The sequence below is a fragment of the Nycticebus coucang genome, chromosome 6 (assembly GCF_027406575.1).
Source record: "Nycticebus coucang isolate mNycCou1 chromosome 6, mNycCou1.pri, whole genome shotgun sequence".
Lineage (NCBI taxonomy): Eukaryota > Metazoa > Chordata > Mammalia > Primates > Lorisidae > Nycticebus > Nycticebus coucang.
Genome location: NC_069785.1, coordinates 69,940,885 through 69,967,050, shown reverse-complemented (window position 1 = coordinate 69,967,050; position 26,166 = coordinate 69,940,885). Strand labels below are relative to the sequence as shown.

General features: G+C 38.5%; 1 protein-coding gene and 1 pseudogene across 4 annotated transcripts in view; both read right to left on the bottom strand.

The window, feature by feature from the left end:
- Positions 1-26,166, bottom strand: part of IQCH (IQ motif containing H) — a 296,182-nt gene that overhangs the window by 240,981 nt on the left and 29,035 nt on the right. For all 3 annotated transcript variants that reach the window (XM_053596185.1, XM_053596183.1, XM_053596184.1), the window contains exon 4: positions 12,053-12,170. In XM_053596185.1, the coding sequence (XP_053452160.1) occupies positions 12,053-12,170 (118 nt within the window). The remainder of the gene's footprint in view (positions 1-12,052; positions 12,171-26,166) is intronic.
- Positions 19,955-21,660, bottom strand: LOC128589231 (centrosomal protein CEP57L1-like; annotated as a pseudogene). Its single transcript, XR_008380870.1, has 2 exons — positions 20,691-21,660; positions 19,955-20,416 (listed from the first exon to the last, which is right to left on the bottom strand). The product of XR_008380870.1 is annotated as a centrosomal protein CEP57L1-like (transcript).

The following is a 26,166-nucleotide window of genomic DNA, read 5'->3' as shown; positions in this document are numbered from 1 at the left end:
TTAGTAGATTTAACTTGTACCCTTGTAAAATGCACCATAGGTGTGGTCCCACTAATTACGCTCCCTCCACCCATACTCCCCCTCCCCTCCCTCTCCTCTTTCCCCTTCTTCTTGGGCTATAGTTGGGTTATAGCTTTCGTATGAAAGTGTGGGAGTTTATAAATTAGTTTCATAGTAGGGCTGAGTACATTGGTTACTTTTGTAACCTGAGATGCTGCTGTATTCCTTCATCACTTCTAAGAGTTTTGTAGTAGAATCCCTGGGGTTTTCCAGATATTATATCATCTGCGAAGAGTGAAAGTTTGATCTCTGACCCTACGTGGATATCCTTGATTGCCTTTTCTTGCTTGATTGTGATGGCTAAGACTTGCATTATAATGTAAAAAAGCAGTGGAGACAATGGGTAACCTTGCCTGGTTCCTGATCTGAGTGGAAATGATTTCAATTTAACTCCAGTCAATATAACATTGGCTGTGGGTTTGCTGTAGATGGCCTCTATTAGTTTAAGAAATGTCCCTTCTATACCAATTTTCTTAAGTGTTCTGATCATGAAAGGATGCTGGATATTATCAACAGCTTTTTCTGCATCAATTGAGATGGTCTTTGTTTTTTATTTTGTTTATGTGATGAATTATATTTATAGATTTACATATATTGAACCAGCCTTTAGACCTTGGGATAAAACCCACTTGGTCATGGTGTATAATTTGTTTTATGTGTTCCTGGATTCTGTTTGCTAGGATCTTATTGAATATTTTTCCATCCATATTCATTAGGTATATTGCTCTATAATTTTCTTTTCTTGTGGGGTCTTTTCCTGGTTTGGGGATCAAGGTGATGTTTGCTTCATAGAATGTGTTGGGTAGTATTCCTTCTTTTTCTGTATTTTGGAAAAGGTTAAGTAATATAGGTACTAGTTCCTCTTTAAAGGTTTGGTAGAATTCTGATGTGAAGCCATCTGGTCCTGGGCTTTACTTTTTAGGATGCTATTTCAGAACTTGATATAGGCCTGTTCAACATTTCCACTTCATTCTGGCTAAGTCTAGGAAGGTAGTGTGCTTCCAAGTATAGGTCTAATTCCTTCAGATTTTCCTCTTTCTCAGAATAGAGTTTCTTGTAATATTCATTAAGGATTTTTTGAATTTCTGAGGAGTCTGTTGTTATTTCATCTTTGCCATTTCTGATTGATGAAATTAGAGATTTTACTCTTTTATTCCTGGTTAGGTTAGCCAAAGGTTTATCTATTTTATTGGCCTTTTCAAAAACCCAACTTTTTAATTTATTGATCTGTTGTATAATCCTTTTGTTTTCAATTTCATTTAATTCTGCTCTAATTTTGGTTATTTTTTTCTGCTGCTGGGTTTGGGATTGGAATGTTCTTCCTTTTCCAGTTGCTTGAGATGTCCCATTAAGTTGTTAACTTCTTCTCTTACTGTTCTCTTGAGGAAGGGTTGCAATGCTATAAATTTCCCTTTTAGGACTACCTTTGCAGTATCCCAGATGTTCTGGTAATTCATGTCTTCATTATTATTTTGTTCCAAAAATTTGGTAATTTCCTTCTTAATCTAGTCTATGACCCAGCTATTGTTCAGCATACAGATTCCTGTTGTTACTAAGTTCAACTTTTATTCCATGATGGTCCAAGAAGGTGCAAGGAATAATTTCTGTTCTTTTAAATTTGCTGAGGTTAGACTTGTGATCTAAGATGTGATCAATTTTGGAGGAAGTTCCGTGGGCTGATGAGAAGAATGTGTATTCAGTTTTGTTAGGATGAAATGTTCTGTAGATGGCTGTTAAATCCAATTGTTGAATGGTTAAGTTTAAATCTAGAATTTCTTTGCTTAGTTTCTTATTGGAGGATCTATCCAACACTGCCAAAGGGGTGTTAAAATCTCTGACTATTATGGTGCTGGAGGAAATCAAGTTGCTCTTGTCTGTTAGAATCTCTCTTATAAATTGAGATGCATTCTGTTTGGGTGCCTAAATGTTAATAACTGAAATCTCATCATGTTGAGTGTTACCCTTAACAAATATGAAGTGACCATCCTTATCTTTCCTTACTTTTGTTGGTTTAAAGCCTATTGTACCTGTGAATAAAATTGCAACACCTGCTTTTTTCTGATTTCCATTTGCCTGAATTATAGATGACCATCCCTTCTTCCTGAGTCTATATTTATCTTTTAAGGTAAGATAAGACTCTTGTATGCAGCAGATATCTGGCCTGAGTTTTTGTATCCAGTCAGCCAACCTGTGTCTCTTTAGAGGACAATTTAAGCCATTCACATTAATTGAGAATATTGATAAGCCTGGTAGTATTTTGGGTATTGAGTTTTTTGACAGTCCAGTGGACATTTTTAATCCTTTCACCACTGTAGAAGTTGGAATTTGATCAAAAGTTTCTGAGTGAGTTTACTTTAGTGGTAGAGAACTATGCTGGTCATTATGGAGGATAGGTCTGAGAATATACTGGAGAGCTGGTTTAGTTATGGCAAATTTCTTCAACATGTGAATGTCATTAAAATATTTAATTTCTCCATCATAAATGAAACTCAGTTTAACTGGATACAGAATCCTGGGTTGAAATTTGTTTTAGGAGGTTAAAGGTCGATGACCACCCTCTTCTAGCTTGAAAGTCTTCAGCAGAGAGATCTGCAGTCATTCTAATATTCTTCCCCTTGTAGATTTCTTATGTCTGGCTGTTTGTAGAATTTTCTTCTTCATATTAACTTTGGCGAAGTTAATTATAATGTGTCTGGGAGATGCTTTATTTGGGTTGAGTCGTACTGGGGTTCTGAAACTATCTGCTATCTGAATTTCAGAATCTCTTGCCATGTTTGAGAAGTTCTCCTCCATTATCTCTTGGAGTAGAGCATCTGGGGCTTTGGAAGCAGCCTTCTTGCCTTCAGGAATTCCAATAAGGTGAATATTATTTTCTTTGAATTTCCCAGAGCTCTCTGAGAGAATGATCTGTTTTTGTTCTCTACTTCTCTTCCTCTTTGAGCTTTTGGAAAACAAAAGCTTTGGGAGCTTTTGGGAGACAACAGTTTTGTCTTCAATATCTGAAATCCTTTCTTCTGCCTGCTCCATTCTGTTACTGAGGGATTCTACGGTATTTCTCAGATTGAGGGCTGCAAGTTCTTGGCTCAATGTGTCAAAACTTTGGTGATTTTTGTCTTTGAATTCATTGAATTCTTGAGACATCTTTTGAAATGCTCCTTGAATTTCTAATTCCAATTTTACCTCCATTCTGTTAATCTTATTTGCAATCTAAATTCTAAATTCGATTTCTGACATCTCAGCCATTTGTTTATGAATGGGATCTTCTGGTGTGTCCGCCTTGTCGTTCCTTGGGGGAGTTGATCTACTCTGATTATTCATGTTGCCAGAGTTTTTCCACTGGTTCTGCCCCATGATTATTTTTCACTGTTTGGCTAGATGAGCAGATAAGGTGAAATTGGTTTGGGGCACGTGGAGTAGTGATTAACCAGCCCTTTGCCCAAGAGCTGGGATTGGTGACTGCAGCTTTTCCCTTACAGCTTTGCAAAGGACCCATACAGTACTACGGCCTGAGACACTGGGGACCTGCTTGGTGTGGTGGGGCTAAGTGGCTTTGTCTGTTTTCAGCTGGTCTCTGTCCAATCCTAGTGAATCAGTAACTCTGGATTGAAGTCTCAGCTATGGAGAAATACCAGCAACTAAGACACCCTGCCCCCATGGGCAAGAACTGGAAAAGGAAAATCAAACCTTCCTACAACAACACAACCTGGGTACCACCTTGGATGGTCCTCAGGTGATTGGCCCAGGTCGAGAGTTCCAAATCAATTGTCCCAGCCAGCACCCAGTCTCAAGTGGGAGAGTTTAAAAGGTCTCCAGCAACTAGATAGCAGGGATCTGCTGGCAGCTCGAGTATGACTCGCTCTGGTGCTCTATGGAATCAGAAGGGCCCACCCAGCAAATGAATTAGTCTGGGAAGGTTGATGCCTCTTTCCCCTCCTTGCACCTCTGTCACACCCAGTCACTGGTAACCCTACAGGACTGTGACCCAGTTCCCTCCAATGAGCAGATGCTTTAGGGGTTTGCACCTGCCTGAGTCACAGGGAGATCTATGTCTCCTCAGCTAGGCCACCACACTCTGCCACCAGCCAGCAGGGGGAGCTGAAACCTGACAACCTCGGTGCTTAATGGAAGCTGGGGAGTTCCAGTCCCATCCCAGATTGATGTTGTTGCCACTTATATTCTCACAGAATTTGCATTTCTGTCCCATTCATATTCTCCTGAAGGCCAGGTGCTGTTTGAGTTCACAGAAACTGTGACTCAGCCCTGCCCTATGCCGCTGCCACTGCGCCAATTCCCATGAATCTGGCGTCTCCATTTCCACAGCACTCTGTGTTGGGGCGGGGGTGGTTAGAGCTCACAAATGGCTCTTAGTTCCTGCCCTTCCCTGGGCTGGTGCTGCTGCTATGCCTGCTTTTGTCCCAGCTTAGGCTCACAAAAGCAGCAATTGTGACTCCGCCTTGCCCTGGAAATATGCTGCCTCTGTGCACACATGTGGATTCTATTCTCCATTCCTGCCAAAGCCCCACCCAGGCAGGTACCACCTAGGGTATACCCTTTGTTCACAGGGTCTGCATTTCAATCCCAGATCTATTCTGCCAGTGGCTGCCACCAGAATAGAGGCCCGGCTCCCTCTGGTTGCTAAGAGAAGGGAGAAGTATCTCTTCAAAATATCCCCAGGGATGTGAGCCCTATTGTTCCTGCTGCTGCTGCTGCTGCACTGTTCCATGGGGCACTGCTTGTCCCTCTCCCATATGGCTCCCTCACTCTACAGTCTCCACTCCACACCTGTGCCACAGAATCAGCACAGACCTGCAATAGCCCAAGCCCCATCCACACTTCTTGAGAAAATGCCCAAGAGCCTGGACTCCACGGGGGACAGGCTTCCAGATCTTGGGGTGAGAGTGGAGGGGAGTGCTGGGAGTTCAGAATCGCGGGCAGAGTCTATGTTCAGTTTTATGCCAGGTGGGAGAGTGCCATGGCACACTAATGGGTCCTCTCTGGGGAAGGAGTTCCAGTTTTTAGAGGGTCTTGCTTGTGGGATAAAATAGGAGGAGATCTGAACTCTGCTTGCTTGTTTGTAGGAAGTATACCGCAAGCCGTTCTCATGGGGGAGGGGACTCCTGTCCACTTGGTGATGGATTTTGTACCTATTGTTTGTTTCCTTGGGGTCGCAGCTCACCTCAGCAGGGTTGAGGTATGTTCTTCAGCCTTCTCTCTTGGCTCAGCTCTACACCATCAGCTTACTTGCTAAATTTCTGTCCTTTAACTCTCCTTCTGGACAGGAGCCTCTGTGGAAAGCTGACTTCAGTCAGCCATCTTGCCTCCTTCCTACATTGTTTCTTTCTTTTATTTATTTATTTTTTTTTGAGACAGAGTTTCATTCTGCCACCTGAGCTAGAGTGCAGGGGCCTCAGCCTAGCTCACAACAGCCTCAAACTCCTGGCCTCAAGTAATCTCCTGCCTCAGCCTCCTGAGTAGCTAGGACTATCAGTACCTGCCACAATGCCCAGATAATTTTTATAATTTTAGTAGAGCCAAGGTCTTGGTCTTGCTCAGGCTGGTCTCAAAATCATGAGCTCAAAGGATCCTCCCATCTCAGCCTCCCAGAGTGCTAGGATTACAGGCGTGAGCCACAGGACCTGGCCCTTAGACCATTATAATTTCGTTCCCCACCAGGTATATACATGTTTATTGAGCACCTACTATATACTACAAACTTGATTTGTTACTTCTATAAGCTCAAAAGCAATTAGTCTTCAGAAAATAACAATTCTGTAGATGAGTTTTTTTGCTCTAGTAATATGAATTAGTAGGAGTAAGTATTCTTACTTCCATTTTAGAGTTGATCAATATGAATCCCAGAAGAGCATAGTAAGTTATCAAAAATGAAACAGCCAGAAAGTTGCAGGGCCCAATCCAGACAATATTGTCTTCTTGATCTCCCTGCCCCTTAATCTCTGGCCTCATATTTTAAAGAAAAAATAGACAATTATCATTTCTTGCTCATCTTATTGAAGTTGTTTCCAAATTAGTATTGATCCCTCTAGTACTTTCATCACACTACAGCCAAAGTAACATTTAAAAAAAAAAAAAGGAAACATAAGCATGAAAAGCTTTCATTATCTCCATTCCTAGACTATGCACAAGTCCAAACTCATTAACCAAGCTCATGAGAGCATTTCCCCATGTACTACATCCTTCCTCTCCTCTCCTCCTAGTCTCGGCTCAGGTCAGAATGGACATCTCAGTGCTCCTTATACCCTGTATTCTCTCACTTGTAATCTTCTGTAAATATAGTTTCCTCTACCTTGGCACTCACTTGCAGACCCTCCTCACTCACTCTTCCCACCTTTGATTCTCTTGATTTCACCTCTAAGATACTTTCCTTGAACTCCACTCCTCCTGAGTCTGAGTTGGGTATCCTTCTACTCGCTCCAATAGAATACCATAGTTTTCCCATTATGGCATTTCCCCCCCACAGTTTTATAATTGTTATTGATTTATCTCTTCTATATAGACACTATTTCCATGAGGATAGGAACACTGTAGTATCCTTGGTGCCTAATACAGAGCTTAGCACATAGAAGGACATCAGTAAACATTTCATAATTAAATACATTGATTAATGGGTACAAACATAAAGTTAGATGAACTAAGACTTGGTGAATCGTAGATCAGTAGGGTGATTATAAAATTAACAATAACCTATTGTACATTTCAAAACAGCTATAAGAGAATAATTCAAATGCTCCTAGCATAAATAAAAGATAATGTTTAAGGTAATGAGTATCTCAATTACCCTGATTTGATCTTTACCCATTATATGAACATATCAAAATATCATGTGTGCCCGAGACATGTATCAATAAAAAACTAAAATAAGAAAAACATTTGACAAATGAATAAATTGATGCTTTGTAATCCTCTGCTTCTCAAATTGGTGTACAACTTGGAGTATGTTGTAGTGTAGTAGCAATATAATAAATATGAGAAATATGATGCCATATTTCTCAGGGCACTTTTTTCCTAAATATTCAGGGTTAATAACCATTACTTCTATATGGAAACAAAAATGGATATATAATGGAATGAAGCAAAAAAATTCCTATACATAGTACATTTATGACAAAGCATGAGATATCAAAGATATGTCCCACTTGCCTTATTTAGACTCTTTAGCCTCAACCCCAGAACGTATAATGTCACACTTTCCCTTTTAGGTTGTCAAATATTCAATAGAAAAAACTCTCAAAAATCTGATACTATATTCCATTTATATTTTATCCTAAAGTTCTTTGATTTTAAAATAGTATACATTTTTTGCAAATAATTGTATGATTACAGTTTCATATATAGCATTTGTTAACAAAAGATAGCTTTTATTTTTAATAATTCAAATGTAATGTGTTTCAGTAAAAGCAAAAAATATCGTAACAAATCAAATCTCATACATCTGCATATGTGTTTGCATTGTATGCATTATTATGAACAAAGAGAAATGTGTGGAAAAATAAAAATCAAACTGTTAATACCGGCTACTTCATGGGATTGGGCAGCTTGGTAGAGGCTGGGGGTAAAACAATTAGCTTTGCCTTTACATCTTCACGGTATGTTTTTCACCTACTATAGCAAACATATTAGTCATAAATCTGGAGGAAAAAAAATTTTAAATGAGCATTTTAATAAGCAAAAATGGAGTCCATGTTGATTTTGCCTATAATTATCTGCAAATCCTGAAAAGACTTTATATTCCAATACTACTTACTAATATTTCATTACTGATTCTATTTTTTAAGAGAAAAAGCCTCAGAAGATGAGAGATTCATGTAAACATTTTTTAAAAATGATATATAGTGCTTTTGTGCCTTTTCAAATTTAAAGACACTTAATATATAATTTTTAATTTTTTTTTTTTTTTTTTAGAGACAGAGTCTCACTTTGTCACCCTCAGTAGAGAACTGTGGAGTCACAGCTCAGAGCAGCCTCCAGCTCTTGGGCTTAGGTGATTGTCTTGCCTCAGCCTCCCGAGTAGCTGGGGCCACAGGCGTCCACCACTATGCCCAGCTATTTTTTTTTGTTGTTGTTGTTGCAGTTTGGCCAGGGCTGGGTTTGAAGCCGCCACCCTTGGTATGTGGGGCCGGCACCCTACTCACTGAGCCACAGGTGCCACCCTTAATTATGATTCTTAATTACAATGGAGCAACTCTTAATTGTTTGTCATTTAAGCTTTTTGGGTTAAACCGGAATTCCAAAAACAGGTATCCACTTTTGGGGAAAGGTAACTTAAAGAAGCAACTGGGGGTTCAGCACCTGTAGCTCAAGTGGTTAGAGTGCCAGCCATATACACCGGAGCTGGGTGGTTCGAATTCAGCCTGGGCCTGCTAAACAACAATGACGACTACAAACAAAAAATAGCTGGGGGTTGTGGCAGGTGCCTGTAGTTCCAGCTACTTGGGAGGCTGAGGCAAGAGAATCACTTAGGCCCAAGAGTTTGAGGTTGCTGTGAGCTGTGATGCCATAGCACTCTACCCAGGGTGACAGCTTGAGACTCTGTCTCAAAAAAAAAAAAGAAGCAGCAGCAGCAGCAGCAGCAACTGGGGTTTACCTAATTTAAAAGGTTGGAAGTGGGCAATTAAAGGTGGTAATATCTCAGATGAATTTCGCAACTACTTAGTAATACAAGCTCTCCTGTTGGTGTAGTAGGCATGTGTACCAGCTGGCAAAACAGCACTGTTTGTCATTAAATTTACAATGCCAAATTAGGGCTATCAGAAGATATGCATTTTTAACCATATGTCACCACTATTAGAAATAAAATAACAATAGGGATCCAGGGCCTGGAGGCAAAGTCAGGATGGGAAACAGTACCTGCCCCTTTCTATGTGAAGCTCACGCAGCTCACGGCACTTAAAAGAACTGGGGTTTTAGTTAGCACATAGGATTCCTTATCTACATGATCAAGGATTTTTGAATCCAGAATTCAAAACTCTTTTGGGGAAAATAAAATTTCTGGCCATAGTTTTTTTTTTTCTTTTTTCTGGAACAATAATAGCAATTATCCATTCTACAATAGTCCTAATTTCAGGTACTCTATCCTCATAAATTAGAGAGACCTTCACGTGATCTCTGATGTAGCCTCCTGAGATTCTTAGCAAATAAAGAAAAATTTAACTAAAGCAGCTCCTTAAAAATAAGAAAGATAATAAGTTTTGGCTTCTTTATTACCACACTTTGTTTCATTTTTATCAGACCTTTATTGGTATCTGTTATTTTCTTACTGATGGTCTGTTTTCTTCCACTGGAATGTAAGCTCTCTGAGAACAGGGACTTGATCTGTCTTATTCATCCCAGAGCATGTTTAACAATCCTTGGCACACAGTAAGTATTCCACATGGAGTGGCTGAACAGATTCAACATTAACAAGTGCAAGGACAGAGGTAGAAGACGGCCACTTTGGGAATACAGAGGAGCCTGATTGATTTTTACATGGGGACAAGCACACCCTTTCAGGTCATTGTGGGGATTTTATTTATTCAGTCAACAAACATTTATTGAGTGTCCCCTGGCATAATGTAGCACTGAACAAAATGACATAGATCCTGTACAGAGGAGGGGAAACTTGTCTTTTCCCCTTTTCTGAAAGATCAACTCACAAGTAAGGCAGATTATTAAGACAAAGGATTTATTTACTATGCACATGGGGAGAATCACAGAGTGATAACCGAATTTTCTAATGGAGCTCAGATACAGCCGTTTTAGAGTGAAGGGGGGAAATCAAGGAGCATAGGATAACAGCTGGTAGGGAAGACAAATGGATGGAGAAGAAATAGATTGACTGTGGATACCCTGGGAGATAGGCATTTATGACTACGCAGATGGGCCAGGTCCATCTGCATTCTGGACCCTCATTCCTGAAATATTTTGGGATAACAGGAAGGAGGAAAGGAGTCAATTGCCCCTTTGACCCTCTGATCAGGCCAGTCCAGTTTATGCAGATACAGGGAAGGCCTCATCCAATGTTTCCTGACTTTGAATAGCCTTCAATTCAAAATATTCTTTATACTGTGAATATAATCACCAGCATTGAATTGTACACTTAAAAAAGGTACAATTATACCCTTATACTAGGGAGTGTCATATTTAGGGGTGAATATCCCAACTTGATTAAGCTTATAATCTAGTGGGATGATAGACTGTTTTTAAAAATCACACTATTCATTATCTAATTACAAATGGTGGCAAATGTGATGAAGGAAAAACACCCTTGGATGAAGTTATACACCTTTGGATGCCTGTAATTCTGGGTTCATAATCCTGGTCTAACACTTACTAGCTATTTTCTCTTAGGCTACTTATTATATTTAACATCTCTGTACCTTGGTTTCTTCACTAATAAAATAAAGATAATAATCCTAGATGCTCCTTCTAGTATTTTTCTCAAGGTTAAACAAGTTAGGTATTTATAGAGCACTGAGAACAGGACCAGGTACCCCAAAGAGGAGAACTATTATTACTTTGGGGAGTAAAGGAATGCTATGCACTGAATGTTTGTGTTTGCCCCAAACTCATATGTTGAAATCCTAACCCCCAAAGTGATAGTATTAGGAGGTAAGGCTTGGGGGGGCGGTAATTAGGTTATGAGGGTGGAGCCCTCATAAGTGAGATTAGTGCCCTTATAAAAAGACATGCAACAGCTTGAGTAACGTAGAGAAACCCTATCTCTACAAATACAAACAAATAAACAAAAAACGAACTGGGTGTGATGGCATGTACCTGTAGTCCTAGCAACTCAGGAAGCTAAGGCAGGAAGATCACTTGAACCCAGGAATTTCAGGCTAGAGTAAGCCATGATCACACAATTATACCCTAGCCTGGGCAACAAAGGGAGACCCTGTCTATAAAAGAAAAAAGGTAAGACATTATCTTTATTGTCTCTCTCTCTCTCCCTGCTGTGTGAAGAAACAACTCAAGAAGAAGGTTCTTTGCAAACCAGGAACAATGTCCTCACTAGACACCAGATCTGTCTTCACCTTGATGTGAGACTTCTAGATTTTAGAACTGTAAAAAATAGATTCTATTGTTTAAGCCACCCAATATACAGCATTCTGTTATGGCAGCCTGTACTGAGTAAGATGGGGGAAGAAACAAGAATGAAAGAGAGATAGGCACCCAAATAGACACAAAGTCAGAGACTTCATAAGCTCTATTCCTTGCCAACTAGAAACTTTTCTTCTAGGGCTCTGTTTAAACATTTAAAGGTGCTATGTTTTGATTTATTTTGCTTTCTGAAGAAAGCTCTTTGGTTACGGAAATTGACTATGCCATGAATATATTTGAAACAACAATGACATGAAATTATTGAAACAGACCTATATATTATATTTTCTAATTTAGAAAACAAATTTCCTATAATTACTCTTAAAAAAATGAACAGCTTTATTGAGATATAATTCATACACCATAAAATTCACCTTTTCTTTGAGACAGGTTCTTGCTATGTTGCCCAGGCTGGCCTCAAATTCCTGGCCCTAAATAATCCCCTTACCTCAGGCTCCTGAGTAGTTTGGACTACAGGCTCACTGCACCACATCCATCTTAAAATTTACCCTTTTAAAGTGTATAATTCAATGGTGGTGATTATATTCACAGAGGTGTACAATCATCATGACTATATATAGTAGAACCTCCATAGATGACCACCTCCCTGTATTGACTACCTCCTTAAATTGACCTAATTTTCACAGACCAGACATGCACCACATGTACATATCAGCATAGTAGGCCTAGTTCCTTATGTTGACCACTTTTACATGTTGATCAGTTTGTTACCATCCCTTGGGTGGTCAACTTAAGAGGTTCTACTGTAATTCCAGAACATTTCTTCGTCCCCCAAAGAAACTTCATACCCATTAGAAGTCACTCCTGGTTTCCCCTTCTCCCAGTCCCTGGCAATCACTAACGTACTTTCTGTCTCTATAATTTTGTTTATTCATACCTTTGGTCTTGGAAAGCCACGTGACAATGAACCATACTGTCGTTGCTGTTGCCAAAGTTTACCCTCAGATTCCAGAGGGAAAACAAACGATTTCTGATCAATTACAGTAGGAAGTAACCTAAGTGGAAAGAAATGAAATTTAAAATCAAACTTGCTGTCTTAACAGCTTCTCAAATTATAATTTTAAAACAATGCTTCCTAGTTAAGATTGTATTTTATAAGAAATATTCTATTGGTAGTTACAGTAAATTAATAAAAATAAACCAATCTTTAGCATTTTTACCACTTTAAAACTGTAGTTGTTTTATTAAGCATAAGAACTTCTAAGTCTGATTAAAGAAAATTACAGCATGAATAAAAGCTAAGTTTATATGATTACTGACAGAATTATTATTCTATAAAATATTTCTTGGTAAAGAAAAATATATAATGTTGTATTTTGTCTAAAAAATCAAATTATAGGATAGTAAATGATAAATATATTAAAAATCAAGGTTGCTAAGTAGTTAATACTTAGATTTTTAAAATCTCTGCTATTTTATATGATTGTAAAGATTTCAAGATCAAAGGTAATTAAAAGTTTTCCTTGTTAAATAATGGACAGTTCCATGGTAAAGCAAAAAACAAACTAAAATTTTAAGAATGAGTATATGTGTGCTATGTTATGTTCTAAATTTTTAAATTTGAAAATAGGTTTTAGTTTTTTAAAATGGTCAATGTAATTAAGATCAACAAAACTCACCCACCAATAATTCCCTTGATTCTACTGTGATGCCCACTTTTGTAAAATTATCATTAAAAAGCAACATAAGGACTTAATAGTTTTGTTCCAACACGTAAAATGCTTGGAAGTTGTCACTCCCATTCTCACAATAACAAAAAAGGTAAAATCAACTCATCTTATATCTATCAGAAAATTGAAATTGAAATCACAGGGCAAACTGCTGCTAAAAACGGGAGAGAGAGGAAAATTCAAGAAGTCACAGCTTAGCCAGGTGCAGTGGCTCATGTCTGTCTGTAATCCTACCACTCAGGGAGGCCAAGGCAGTGGACTACTGCTTGAGCTCAGGAGTTTGAGATCAGCCTGAGCAAGAGTGAGACCTCATCTCTAGAAATAGCCAGGTGTTGTATCCAGAGCCTATAGTCCAGCTACTCTGGAGGCTGAGGAAAGAGGATCTCGTGAGCACAAGAGTTTGAGGTTGCTGTGAAAGAGGATGACAAAGTAAGATTCTATTTAAAAAAAAAAAAAAGAGTCACAAGTCACAGCTTATACACAGCAGAAGTCTACTGCTGGAGCCAGTACTGACAACAGCACTTAAACTCTAATTGACAAATTTCTTGAGACTTGCTTGGTGTGGACTAGATTGATAGTGAAAAACTCTGGGGCAGGGCCTCTCATACTTTTCTGAGTTTTACCTCTATGATCCCTATTGTGCTCTCACTGTGAAGATCAGAGAATAATCCTCTCCTGCTTGTGGGAGGAGTGTAAGTAACTGTTTGGAGATGTTTCCAGAGAGTCCTCTTCTTTGTTCTGTTTTTGAATAAAGGTCAATTGTCAAGGAAAACTATTTTTTCAAAGCCTTATCTGACTTGGAGATAGGCAATAGACAACTCCAGTCCGTTCTAGTTTTCTTATTGTACTAAAGCAGGAAAAGTGCTGAGTGAAATTTGTGAAGATAACAGCAAAGGGGGGCACACCCCACCAAAAGACTGAGACCTAATTATAGGAGTATAGAAACCTTTCCTACACACACACACACACACACACACACACACACACACACCTACCTACCACCACATCGACAGAGCCCCTAATAAGGGAGTGTTAAAAATGAAAGAACTGCAAGGTTCAGACTCTATTTAAGAAAGAGTTCCTTGGGAAACCCAAAGGTAATGGGAGAGACAAAAATAAAGACACTGGAGGAAAGTGAAACCTCAGACCCCTAAAGTTCAGCAAACACAGCAGAAGTCCTAGCCAGATAAACATAAATCCTCACACCAAAGACCTACTTACTCCAGTTCCTAGTACACAGTGATGTAATGATGATGTCCAGCTATCAACAAAAAATTATAAGGCATACTGTAAAGTAATGAAAAATAGTCTGAAGAGACAAAGCACGCATCAGAACAAGATTCATCTATGACAGAGATTTTGGAATTATCAGATCAGGAATTTAAAGTAACCATAATTAACAATTTAAGGGCTCTCATGAAAAAAATTGAACAAGATTCAAAAACAGATGTGTAACATAAACTCCAAGCAAAAGGGGTTGTAAGAAATAAAAAGTACCATAAGAAATGAAGAATACCTTTATGGGCTTTGAAAAAAAATCAGTGAGCTTGAAGAAACTCCCCAAACTGAAATGAACAGAGAAAAAAAAATTTTTAAAGGAACAGAATACCCCCCAATTGTGAGATAATTATAAATGGTGTAATATACACTTTTGGGACTAACAAAAAAAAAGGAGAAAAAGACAAAGGAGGAGAAAAATGATGGCGTAACAATGGCTGAAAATTTCCCCAAATTAATGACAGAAAACTACAGACCCAGAAATCTCAGAGAAGATTGGCCATGATAAATACCAAAAAAACTAACTATACCTATTCAAGCTATAGAAAACTAAAGACAAAGAACAAATCTTGCAGGAATAGAGAGAGGAAAAAAAATTCCTTAACTAATGAAGAGCAAGGATAAGAAATTATATTGGATTTCTCTTCACTAACCAGGCAAGAAAGAAGAGAATGGATTAAATATTTAAAATGTGGAAAGAAAACCCTCACCAACCTGGAATTCCATATCTAGGAAAATTGCCCTTCAAAAGTAAAGGGGAAATAAAGATGTCCTCAGACAAACAAAAACTAAGGGAATTTGTTGTCAGAGATCGGTCTTGCAAAAAGGTTAAAAGTAATTCTTTGAGAGAAGGATAATGACTTAGTTTATATACAGGATATATGAGGCCAAAAGAAAACCCAGTAAACTCACCACCATGTTGTTCATTGTGTCCCAAAGGCCCTAGCTGGTCTGCCTTTCTTCTCTTCACCTTTCAGTCTTCTTAAGTTTGTTTTATATATATGGAGGGTGCCAAAAAAATGTATACACATTTTAAGAAAGGAAAAAACTATATTAATTTGTAATACTCAAGTCACGTTTGACTTCAGCAATTACAAGAAGTGCTTGATATGACTTGTATTCATCTATTATTATCAGTATATATTGACTATTATAATTTTATTATAGTTTTTATTCCTTTCTTAAAATGTGTATACATTTTTGGTACCCTCTGTATGATGTCCAGGGTTTAGGGTTGTACTTAGTAGGAGGTATAGAAGAAAGTGTATCACCATCATTCCAAAAGTGAAAGTCTCTTCGTAAATTCTTTAACCTCCGTGAATTATATGTTTAGAAGTGAATTTAGATATTGATAACTGACCTGGTACACAATTTTGTAACTTGGCTTTTTTTTTTTTTTTTTTCAGTTTTTGGCCAGGGCTGGGTTTGAACCCGCCACCTCCGGCATATGAGGCTGGTGCCCTACTCCGTTGAGCCACAGGCGCCGCCCATGTAACTTGGTTTTTTTCCCCTCAACATGTACTGTGAGAAATTTTCCATTCATTAAAATTTCTTCAATAATATCAGTTTTAATAGCTATGTACTACACATACATATGTGCTTAATGAATTTCATCATTCTTTTACTATTGGCATTTAATCTATTCGCTGTAGTGCTAAAATGAACATACTTATACAGAAACTCATGTATATCTCTCCTTGTTTCGAAAGATAATTTCTAGAGCCACAATTACTGAACCAAAAAGAATAACTTAAAAAATCTTTTCACATATACTGAAAAACTGCCTTTAAAAAGTTTGTGGTCTTTTCTATTTCCAACATGGTGGTGTCAGTGCAAATTGGCTTCATGCCTCTGCCACAGAAAACCAAAAATAAATATACAGCTCTACAATATTGCAGAACCTGAATATGAGAATGAGACAGTTTCCAAAGCCCCAGAGAAGTGAAAAAACGCCAAGCAGACGATAAGAGAACTAGATTTCCATATCCATGATGTTCCTTGCCCTGCACCAAGCACATGAAACATTTTCTCCAACTCATAGCTTCCACTGGAGAAAGTGAGATCAAGGTGGACAATGAGATTCTTCACTATCTGGGGTTTCCTGGTAGAAGATATGTCCCTGCCTCAACTCATGTGAAACACTGGGAGTACCTGAAGGGCAAAATATCCCTGAGGACAGCCAGAAACAAAGGAGGGAGGTGGGACTACATTCTCAGCCCTAGAAACTCTGCTCTATAACTTGGCCAAAATAGATATCATATCATAATGGCTATGCATCAGCAGTCACTGTTGGCATCCTACAGGTCCCTGGGCACAACCCCCTACCCAGCCTATTGGGATATCCCCTTTGGGACCTCCCTTATTCAGGACAAGCAGTGTTCTGATCCTTTACTAAGTTGAGGCAAACCTGGGGTTAAGGCATTCTAGGGATGAAAAGGAGGCAACAACCTAATGCAGGGGATGGGGGCAGAAATTTAAAAATCACAAAGAATCTCTGAGAAAACATATTCAATAAAAATCAAAACATGCCAGGTAGGGCAGCACCTGTGGCTCAAAGGAGTAGGGCACTGGCCCCATATGTCGGAGGTGGCGGGGTGGCAGGTTCAAACCCAGCCCCAGACAAAAACTGCAAAAAAAAAAAAAAAAAATGCAAGGTAGAGAAGATTGGAATAAATATAATCCTTCAATGAAAAGACATAGACATAAATACATAAGAAATAACAGGGGCGGCGCCTGTGGCTCAGTGAGTAGGGCGCCGGCCCCATATGCCGAGGGTGGCGGGTTCAAACCCAGCCCCGGCCAAACTGCAACAAAAAAAAAAAAAATAGCCGGGCGTTGTGGCGGGCGCCTGTAGTCCCAGCTACTCGGGAGGCTGAGGCAAGAGAATCGCTTAAGCCCAGGAGTTGGAGGTTGCTGTGAGCCGTGTGACGCAACGGCACTCTACCCGAGGGCGGTACAGTGAGACTCTGTCTCTACAAAAAAAAAAAAAAAAAGAAATAACAGCAAACAGGGAACCATAAACTCCCCAAATGTCCAAAGTAAAGCACCAGTGATTGACCTTAATGAGCCAGCAAAATGTAAACACTCTGAATAAGAATTAAAAATAGCAGATTTAATAAAACCACAAAATCACCATGATAACATAGAAAATCAATTCAGAGATTTACCAGAGATATTTAACAAAGAGATTGAAATAATAAAAAGCAAAACAGAAATCTTAGAACTGAGAAAGTATTTGGTGAATTAAAAAATTCACTAGAAGGTCTCAACAGAAAAATGGATAAAGATGAAAGGATAAACAAGCTCAAAGACAGTATTTGAAAACACACAATCAGAAGAGAAAAAAGAAAAACGAATGAAAAGGAATGGAAAGCACCTACAGGATACGGAAAATTATCTCAAAGACCAAATCTAAGAAATATTACTGTTTAAGAGGGAATTGAACAACAGCAAGGGGTACAAAGCTTATTCAAAGAAATGCCAGAAAACATTCCAAAACTTGAGAAAGATAATAATCAGGTGCAGAAAAGGCAGGTAACACCAAACAAATTTATCCAAATAATACAGTGCAAGCTATATGAAATCAAATTCTCAAAGGTCAAAGACAAAGAGAGAAACCTAAAAGCAACAAGAGAAAAAAGCAAATTAACATATAAAGGAGCTCAAATTCATCTGGCAACAGACTTCTCAGTAGAAACCATACAAGCTAGGAGAGAATGGAATGATGTTTTCAAAGTGCTAAAAGAAAAAAACTGCCACCCAAGAATATTGTATCTTGCAAAGCTAGCCTTCAAATATGAAAGAGAGATAAAGTATTTCCTAGACAAACAAAAGCTGGGTAAACGCCCACCCCAGATCCATCTTACAAGAAATGATAGAGGGAATTTTTTAACATGTAAGAATAAAACATAAATACATAAAAAGAAAACATTTAAAAGTATAAAAAAACCCTGGTAAAATTAAGTACATAGACAGCCTCAGAATATATTAATACTCTAACTGTGGTGTGCAATCCACTCATGACTCTAGTATGAAGCCTGAAAGGCAAGTCTATCAAAAATAATAATAGCTATCAATCTCTTAAGAAATAGGCATTATTAAAATATGTAAACTAAAAAAAGTCAAAATTTGGGGGGGGGCTAGAGTAGAGTACAGAGTTTTTTAAAGCTTTTTATTTGCTTCTATTCTTTTTTATGATTTATGGTAAGGTATTATCTCCTTAAAATAACTTGCTATATTTGTAAGATGGATTTTACAACCCACATGGTAACCATAATGAAAAACTATAATAAATACACTAGAAATAAAAAGCAATACATTAAAACTTACTATCAGTGGAAATCACTTAACTATGAGGAAGATAATAAGAAAGGAAAAGAAGATTTTATATAACAACCAGAAAACTAGCAATAAAATGACAATAGTAAGTGCTTACTTATCAACAATAACATTGAATATAAATGGACTCAATTTTCCACTTAAAAGAAATGGTTAAATGGATAAGACACAAGATCCAACTATATTCTGCCTTCAAGAAACCCACTTCCTCTATAAAGACACACATAGACTGAAAGAAAAAGAATGGAGAAAGATATCCATGTAAGATGAAACCAAAAAAGATCTGAAGTAGCTATACTCAGATCAGATAAAATATATTACAAGTCAGAGATTGTAAAAAGGGACAAGGAAGATCACTATATAATGAAAAAGGGGTCAATTCAGCAAGAGGAAATAACAATTATAAATATCTATGCACCCAACACCAGAGCTTCCAAGTATATAAAAACAAACATTAATAGACTTGAAAGGAAAGATAAATTCCAATACAATAATAGTAAGGGAATTCAACACCCCACTCTTGGTAATAAACAGTTTATCTAAGACAGAAAATAAACCAAGAAACATTGAAGTTAAATTATGCTCTAGATTAAATTGACCTGACATTTACAGAACATTTCACATAACTGCTATAGAGTCCGTAAACTTTTCATCAGCACATGATGCATTCTCCAGGAAGTTTTTTTTTTTTTTTAGGTCAACAAGTGCAAATTTATTATAAAGCATGTGTACACAAAGAAATCTATCATGATATCATTGACTTTAAAATATAAAAAATAAAAATGTACCATATTTCCCTGAAGTTTTGTTAGATGAGGTAATTAAATGCTCAACTTCTTCTTCCTATAGTTTCTTATAAAAAATATATCACTTTCGTAGGTCCTAGAAATTCACAGTCTTAATTTACATTAATGAACATTATATATAACCCAAAGAATAAAAAAGTTATAAAAAAGAATAGGAATAACACAGGAAAACTTCTGTAGTTAAGTTACAACAGTAGCTCAAGAGAATGAATTAAAGGCTTCTTCACAAAACTGGAAGACTATTAAGCTTTTCCTTTTCCAAAAGAGAAAACATTTCATATCTTTAAAACAAGATAGGGAGGAAGCACCAAGAAAATTAAAAGACCTTTCTGAATTCTGTTCATTTAACATTAAGGCTTAAGATTATAAGCCTATTAAATGAAAAGTGGAATGGTACTTGTATCTCAGACTTAAGTTAATTTTAGTATTGTTTCTTAGATTTAGCTAAAGATATTTGCAAATTGAACAATGTTCTAAGACATGATGAGGTTCAGGAATTTGGTTAATAAGAAAAATTAAAAAGTAAACATTTATTATTTGGGATTCTTAGTATGTCATTAGGCATTAATTTTTTATAGAGGCTAGAAACATAATTCAAAATTTCACAAAGGTATATTAAATTAAAACCACTTTAGACAATTCAATATTTCACTGACAAAGTTGTTAAGTGACAGTTTTGTTATTGTGTTACTGTTCCCACATGATATCATCTCTTCTCAATTTCATTTGAAGATTATGAACTCAGATTGGATGAAAGTTGTCGTTTTTCAGAAAAGGGCTCATTTCATCGAAACATTTTCTGGGGCTATTTTTTATGTTCTTTGATCCTTTAGGGTTGATATCTTCTCGCTGGATACCTGAAGCTTCACTCATCTTTGAGTTTTGAACTTCTTGCTGCAGTTTACGGACACTATCTTGATGCTGCTTCAGTTTGGACATTTGTTCTCCTTTCATTTCCATTTTCTTGACTAAATCCTCAAGTTCACATTCTATGTCATCACAGACTGAATAGCTTTCAGTTTCCTTCATTTGTTTCAGTAGTTCTTGATGCTCCATTGTCATTTGGTCCAGCTCATCCTGCATTGCCATTAAAAGTTCAGACACATTGTCACAAATGGAAATAGACTTTTCAGAGCCAGAAGGTACAGCCTTATACTGGCAAGTTTTTCTTTTTTTTTTTTTTTTTGTAGAGACAGAGTCTCACTTTATGGCCCTCGGTAGAGTGCCGTGGCCTCACACAGCTCACAGCAACCTCCAACCCCTGGGCTTAAGCGATTCTCTTGCCTCAGCCTCCCGAGTAGCTGGGACTATAGGCGCCCGCCACAACACCCGGCTATTTTTTGGTTGCAGTTTGGCCGGGGCTGGGTTTGAACCCGCCACCCTTGGTATATGGGGCCGGCGCCTTACCAACTGAGCCACAGGCGCCGCCCTGGCAAGTTTTTCTAATAGGCTTGTAGAGACATCTAGGCTCAGCCACTTCCGATGGTTTCTGAAGGGAATGTAGGTCACAATGTTGCATCATCTGCATAAGGTTCTATGCATTTGTATTCACCGATCAGCTTACATTGGAGGATTTTTCAGTTACAAGAGGCAGTGATCCAAACTTCAAATGAATATGCCAAGGTGGTCTTGTCTTTAAATATTTAGTTTTCTTTGAAGATGTCTTCTTTTCCCCGGAGTGTTTTGGATTTGAAACTGCAGACATTAAAATTCTACTGATTTCAAGTCCAGTTTGAAGCTCAGAAGCTTGAAATAGCTCACACTGATGTTCTTCTTCCCTGAGTTTTTCCTCTAAACGTTTAATCTTGTCCTCAGCAGGTTTCTGAGTTGTTGTAAGCCTAAAACACTCTTTTTCTAAGACATCAAGCTTTTCAAGTTTTGCATGCAGCTTCATCTGATCTTGTTCTTTTTCCCTTTGAAGCTGGGCCTGTTGTTCTAGAATCATATTTTTTTCTCGCCCTACATTGAGAACCATTCTCTTAGTATATTCTAGTTGCTTCTCTAGAAGGGTACAACAAGATTGGGCTGAGCATAACTGTATACTTATATCTTTTTTCTGCTTTAAAGTTCCTCATGTGCCAGATTTCTCTCATTCATTTCATTCTCTAAGGCCTTGTTATACTGTGCTGCTTCTTTGGAAAGCGTGTTCAGGTTATCTTCAGCTTGTGTTCTTTCTAGGTCTAAATGATGAATCTTTTCCTGAAGAGTTTTTCAGGCTAAAATAAGAGCTTAGCTATTTGGGCTATGAAACACTTTAGCAGAGGTGACTTTTAAGTTCTTGGGTTGGCAAGTCTGAGATGATTCATTTTGGGTGGATGATGGAACAAACACTCTTTCTGGAGGCTTAAGATAGCTTCCTACTACACGATACACTAATTCAGAATTCATTATCTATCATATTCTGAGCATCTCTCCACAAACAATGTGACTTTTTCCTTCCCCTTTTCCAGGCCATAGACAACAACCATCAGGAAACAGAAAACTCCCCTCGGCACCTGCTTCAAGTTGTTGTTGTTTTAAGATATACATGATTGACAAACCTTTAGTTAGATTAAGATAAAAAGAGTGAAAACCCATGTAAATAAAATCAGAAATGAAAAAGGAAACATAACTAAGACCATAGAAATACAAAGAATCATTAGAGACTATTATGAGTAAACATATACCAACAAATTGGAAAACCTAGAAGACATGGATAAATTACTGGAGACATATAACCTACCAAAATTGAGCCAGGAAGGAGAAAAATGGCTGGGCACAGTGGCTCACATCTGTAACCCTAGCATTCTGGGAGGCCTAGACAGGAGGATCTTTGTGCTCAGGAGTTTGAGACCAGCCTGAGCAAGAGGGAGACCCTATTTCTACCTAAAATAGAAAAATTAGCCAAGTGTTAAGGACAGGCATATGTAGTCCTAGCTACTCAAGAGGCTGAGGCAAGAGTGTTTAAGCCCAGGAAATTAAGGTTTCCGTGAGCTAGACTGAGATGATGGCACTCTAGCCTGGGGAAACAGAGTGAGACACTGTCAAAAAAGGGAAGGAAGGAAACTTCCAGAAACAAATAAGGAATAATGAGATCAAAGTTGCCATGAAAAGTCTCCCATCAAAGAAAAGCCCAGGACTTGATGGCTTCACTGCTGAATTCTACCAAACACTTAAAGAAGAACTAATACCAATTCCACTCACTATCTTCAAAACAACTGAAGAAGAGGGAATACTTCTAAACTTATTATTTGAAGCCAGCATTTTCCCAGTATCAAAACTAGAAAAGAACATAACAGAAAAAGATAAGTACAGGCCAATATCACTGGTGAACATGGATGCAAAAATACTCAACAAAATATTAGAAAACTGAATTTAGTATCAGATTAAAAAGATTCATTCACCATAATCATAGTCAAGTAGGATTCATCCAGGGATGCAAGAATGGTTCAACACACACAAATCAATAAGTGTGATATATCACATTAACACAACCAAGAACAAAGACTATATGATTATTTCAGTAGATACTGAGAAAGCATTTGATAAAATTCAAAATCCCTTTATGATAAAAGTTATCAACAAACTTGACAGAAGTATACAGTACAGAAGGAACATACCTCAAAATACTAAAAGCCACATATGACAAACTCACAATCAACATCATCCTGAGCAAGGAAAGGCATTCCATGCCGTTCCCCTAAGATACAGAACAAGATAAGGGTACCCACTTTCAACACTTTTATTCAACATAATACTGAAAGTCCTAGTCAGAGCAATTAGGCAAGAGAAAGAAAGGGTATTCAAACTGGAAAGGAAGAAGTCAAATTAGCCTTCGTTGAAGATGACATGACTTTTTATCTATAATAATCTAAAGACTCCACCAAAAAAACCTGTTCGAACTGATAAATAAATTCAGTAAAATTTTAGGATACAAAATTAATATACAAAAATCAATTGCATTTGTATATACTAACAGTAAACAATCTGAAAAAGAAATCAAGCAATCCAATTTACAATAGCTACAAAGATACAAAATAAAATACCTAGGGATCAATTTAACCAAAGAAGTGAAAGATCAACACAAGGAAAACTATAAAACACTGACAAAAGGAATTGAAGAAGACATTTAAAATGGAAATATATTCCACTTTTGTTGAATAAAAATTAATATTGTTAAGATGACAATACCAATCAAAGCAACTTAGAGATTCAATGCAATCTCCATCAAATTACCAAAGATATTCTTCACAAAAATAGAAAAAATAACCCTAAAATTTATATGGAACCACAAAAGAACCTGATTAGCCAGAACAATTCTGAGCAGAACAAAGCTGAAGGCATCACACTACCTGACTTCAAACTATTCTACAAAGCTGTAGTAAACAAGTCAGCATGGTAGTGGTATGAAGACAGATGCACAGAGAGGACAATCCAAGATGGCAGCTGAGTAACAGCCTCCCTGCAACAGGGCACGGTGAGTCTGGGGAGATAAGACTCCAGGCATCTCTGGCTGGTGGGATCTGCCTATAATCATCCCTTTGAGGATACAGAGAGTCAGCAAGGGACTTCTGGACCCCCAAGATGAGGACAAAAACAGTGGAAAACTGGCAAGTGGTTGCGTGTGTCTGATAAACCTAATCCCGCCTGCAGCCATAAGTACAAGTAGCAGTGAGACTGCAAACTGGAAAGGCCTTACCTGTGAACTGTTTCGGTGTTTTTGGACTTGACACTCAGTTGAACTGCCTTTGGGGAGAGCTTGAGTAGGAGAGTGGAGAACTTTGGGCATTATCTGGGGCCCCAGACTGGGCCACTGAGCTGGATGGAGCTAACAGTGTTCGGCTGTGGGCCTGAGGGAGCCACTGTGAGAGAACTGCCCCGGCAAGCTCCGCCCTCAGGGTCACAGAGCAAGGATTGGGCGGGAGCTAGTAACCTAGTGACTGAGCAGCCTAAAGGCGGGGACTGAGCTGCCTTACAGCCTTAACCCTCAGGGGCAGAGTGAGACCGTTTTGGCACACTGGCACCTTGGGCTGTTGCCCTGGGTAGAGTGCCATGGTATCACAGCTCATAGAAACCTCAAACTCCTGTGCTTGGCACCACCTGAACCTCCATAAGAGCTGTGCCACGACACACGACCCGCGCCTGCCGGGCCTCCGCATGTCCTGACCAGGAACTGTGAGAGCCACACAACCCTGCGTCCTCCCTCCTGTACCCTCCCTGCCTCCACACTGGCCCGCTTGTCTGGCCAGGGACTCTGGTAGCCACATGCCCTCCAGAGCCCACACTGCCTCTGCACAGAGCCCTTCTCCTGGCCAGAGACTGCTGGAGCCTTCGGCTCTCTGTGCCAAAGTCACTGGGTGCCAGGCACTCCCAGAACCGTGTGCACCACCTCCCGCCCTGTTGCTAGATCTGGGTGTGTCACACTCTGGAGCTGCTTCCACAATCAGAACTCCCCAGCTGGGGGAGCCCCAGAGGAACTACACAGGGCTACTCCCTACAAAGATCCAGCAACAATAGAGTGATCCCACTGGGGTCTAATCTTGGAGAGACACCTCCCCAACTCTGAGGATGGCCAGAGGCAATGGTGAAAAACAATCATGAGGCTAAATCAACAGAAAAACTCTGGCAATATGAATAATCACAGTAGACCAACTCCCCCAAGGATCAATGGGGCAGACACAGCACAAGATCCCATGCACAAACAAATAGCTGAGATGTCAGAAATTGAATTCAGAATCTGGATAGCAAATAAGATCAAGTTAGAATTCCAAGCAGTAACCCAAAAGATATCTCAAGAATTCAACAAATTCAAAGACCAAATGACCAAAGATTTTGACACATTGAGACAAGAAGTTGCAGCCCTCAAAGATCTGAAAAACACAGTAGAATCCCTCAGTAACAGAATGGAGCAAGCAGAAGAAAGGATTTATGACAAAGAAGACAAAGTTTTCAAATGCTCCCAAACTCTCAAAGAGGAAGAGAAATGGAGGGCAAAAAACAGATCACTCTCTCAGAGAGCTCTGGGATAATTCGAAGAAAACCAATATTCGTCTTATAGGGATCCCCGAAAGTAACGAAGTGGCTTCACAAGGCACAGAGTCTCTTCTCCATGAGATTATGAAGGAGAACTTTCCAGACATGTCAAGAGATTCTGAAATTCAGATAGCAGACAGTTTCAGAACTCCAGCACTACTCAACCCAAATAAGACATCTCCCAGACACATCATAATCAACTTCACTAAAGTTAATATGAAGGAGAAAATTCTGAAAGCAGCCAGACAAAAGAAAAACCATCACGTATAAGGGGAAGAGTATTAGAATAACTGTAGATCTCTCTGCTGAAACCTTTCAAGCTAGAAGAGGATGGTCATTGACTTTTAATCTCCTAAAACAAAATAACTTTCAATGTAGGATCCTGTACCCAGCTAAACTGAGTTTCATTTATAATGGAGAGATTAAATACTTCAAGGACATTCACATGTTGAAGCAATTTGCCATAACTAAACCAACTCTCCAGGATATTCTCAGACCTATCCTCCATAAAGACCAGTGTAATCCTCCACCACAAAAGTAAACCCACCCAGAAAATTTTGATCAAACTCCAACTTCCACAGTCGCAAAAGGATTAAAAATGTCCACTGGACTCTCGAAAGGCTTATCAATATTCTCAATTAATGTGAATGGTTTAAATTGTCCTCTAAAGAGGCATGGGTTGGCTGACTGGATATAAAAATTCAAGCCAGATATCTGCTGCATACAAGAATCGCGTCTTACATTAAAAGACAAATATAGACTCAAGGTGAAGGGATGGTAATTTATACTCCAGGCAAATTGAAAGCAGAAAAAAGCAGGCGTTGCTATCCTATTCCCAGACGCAATAGGCTTTAAACCACCTAAAATAAGGAAGGATAAGGATGGAC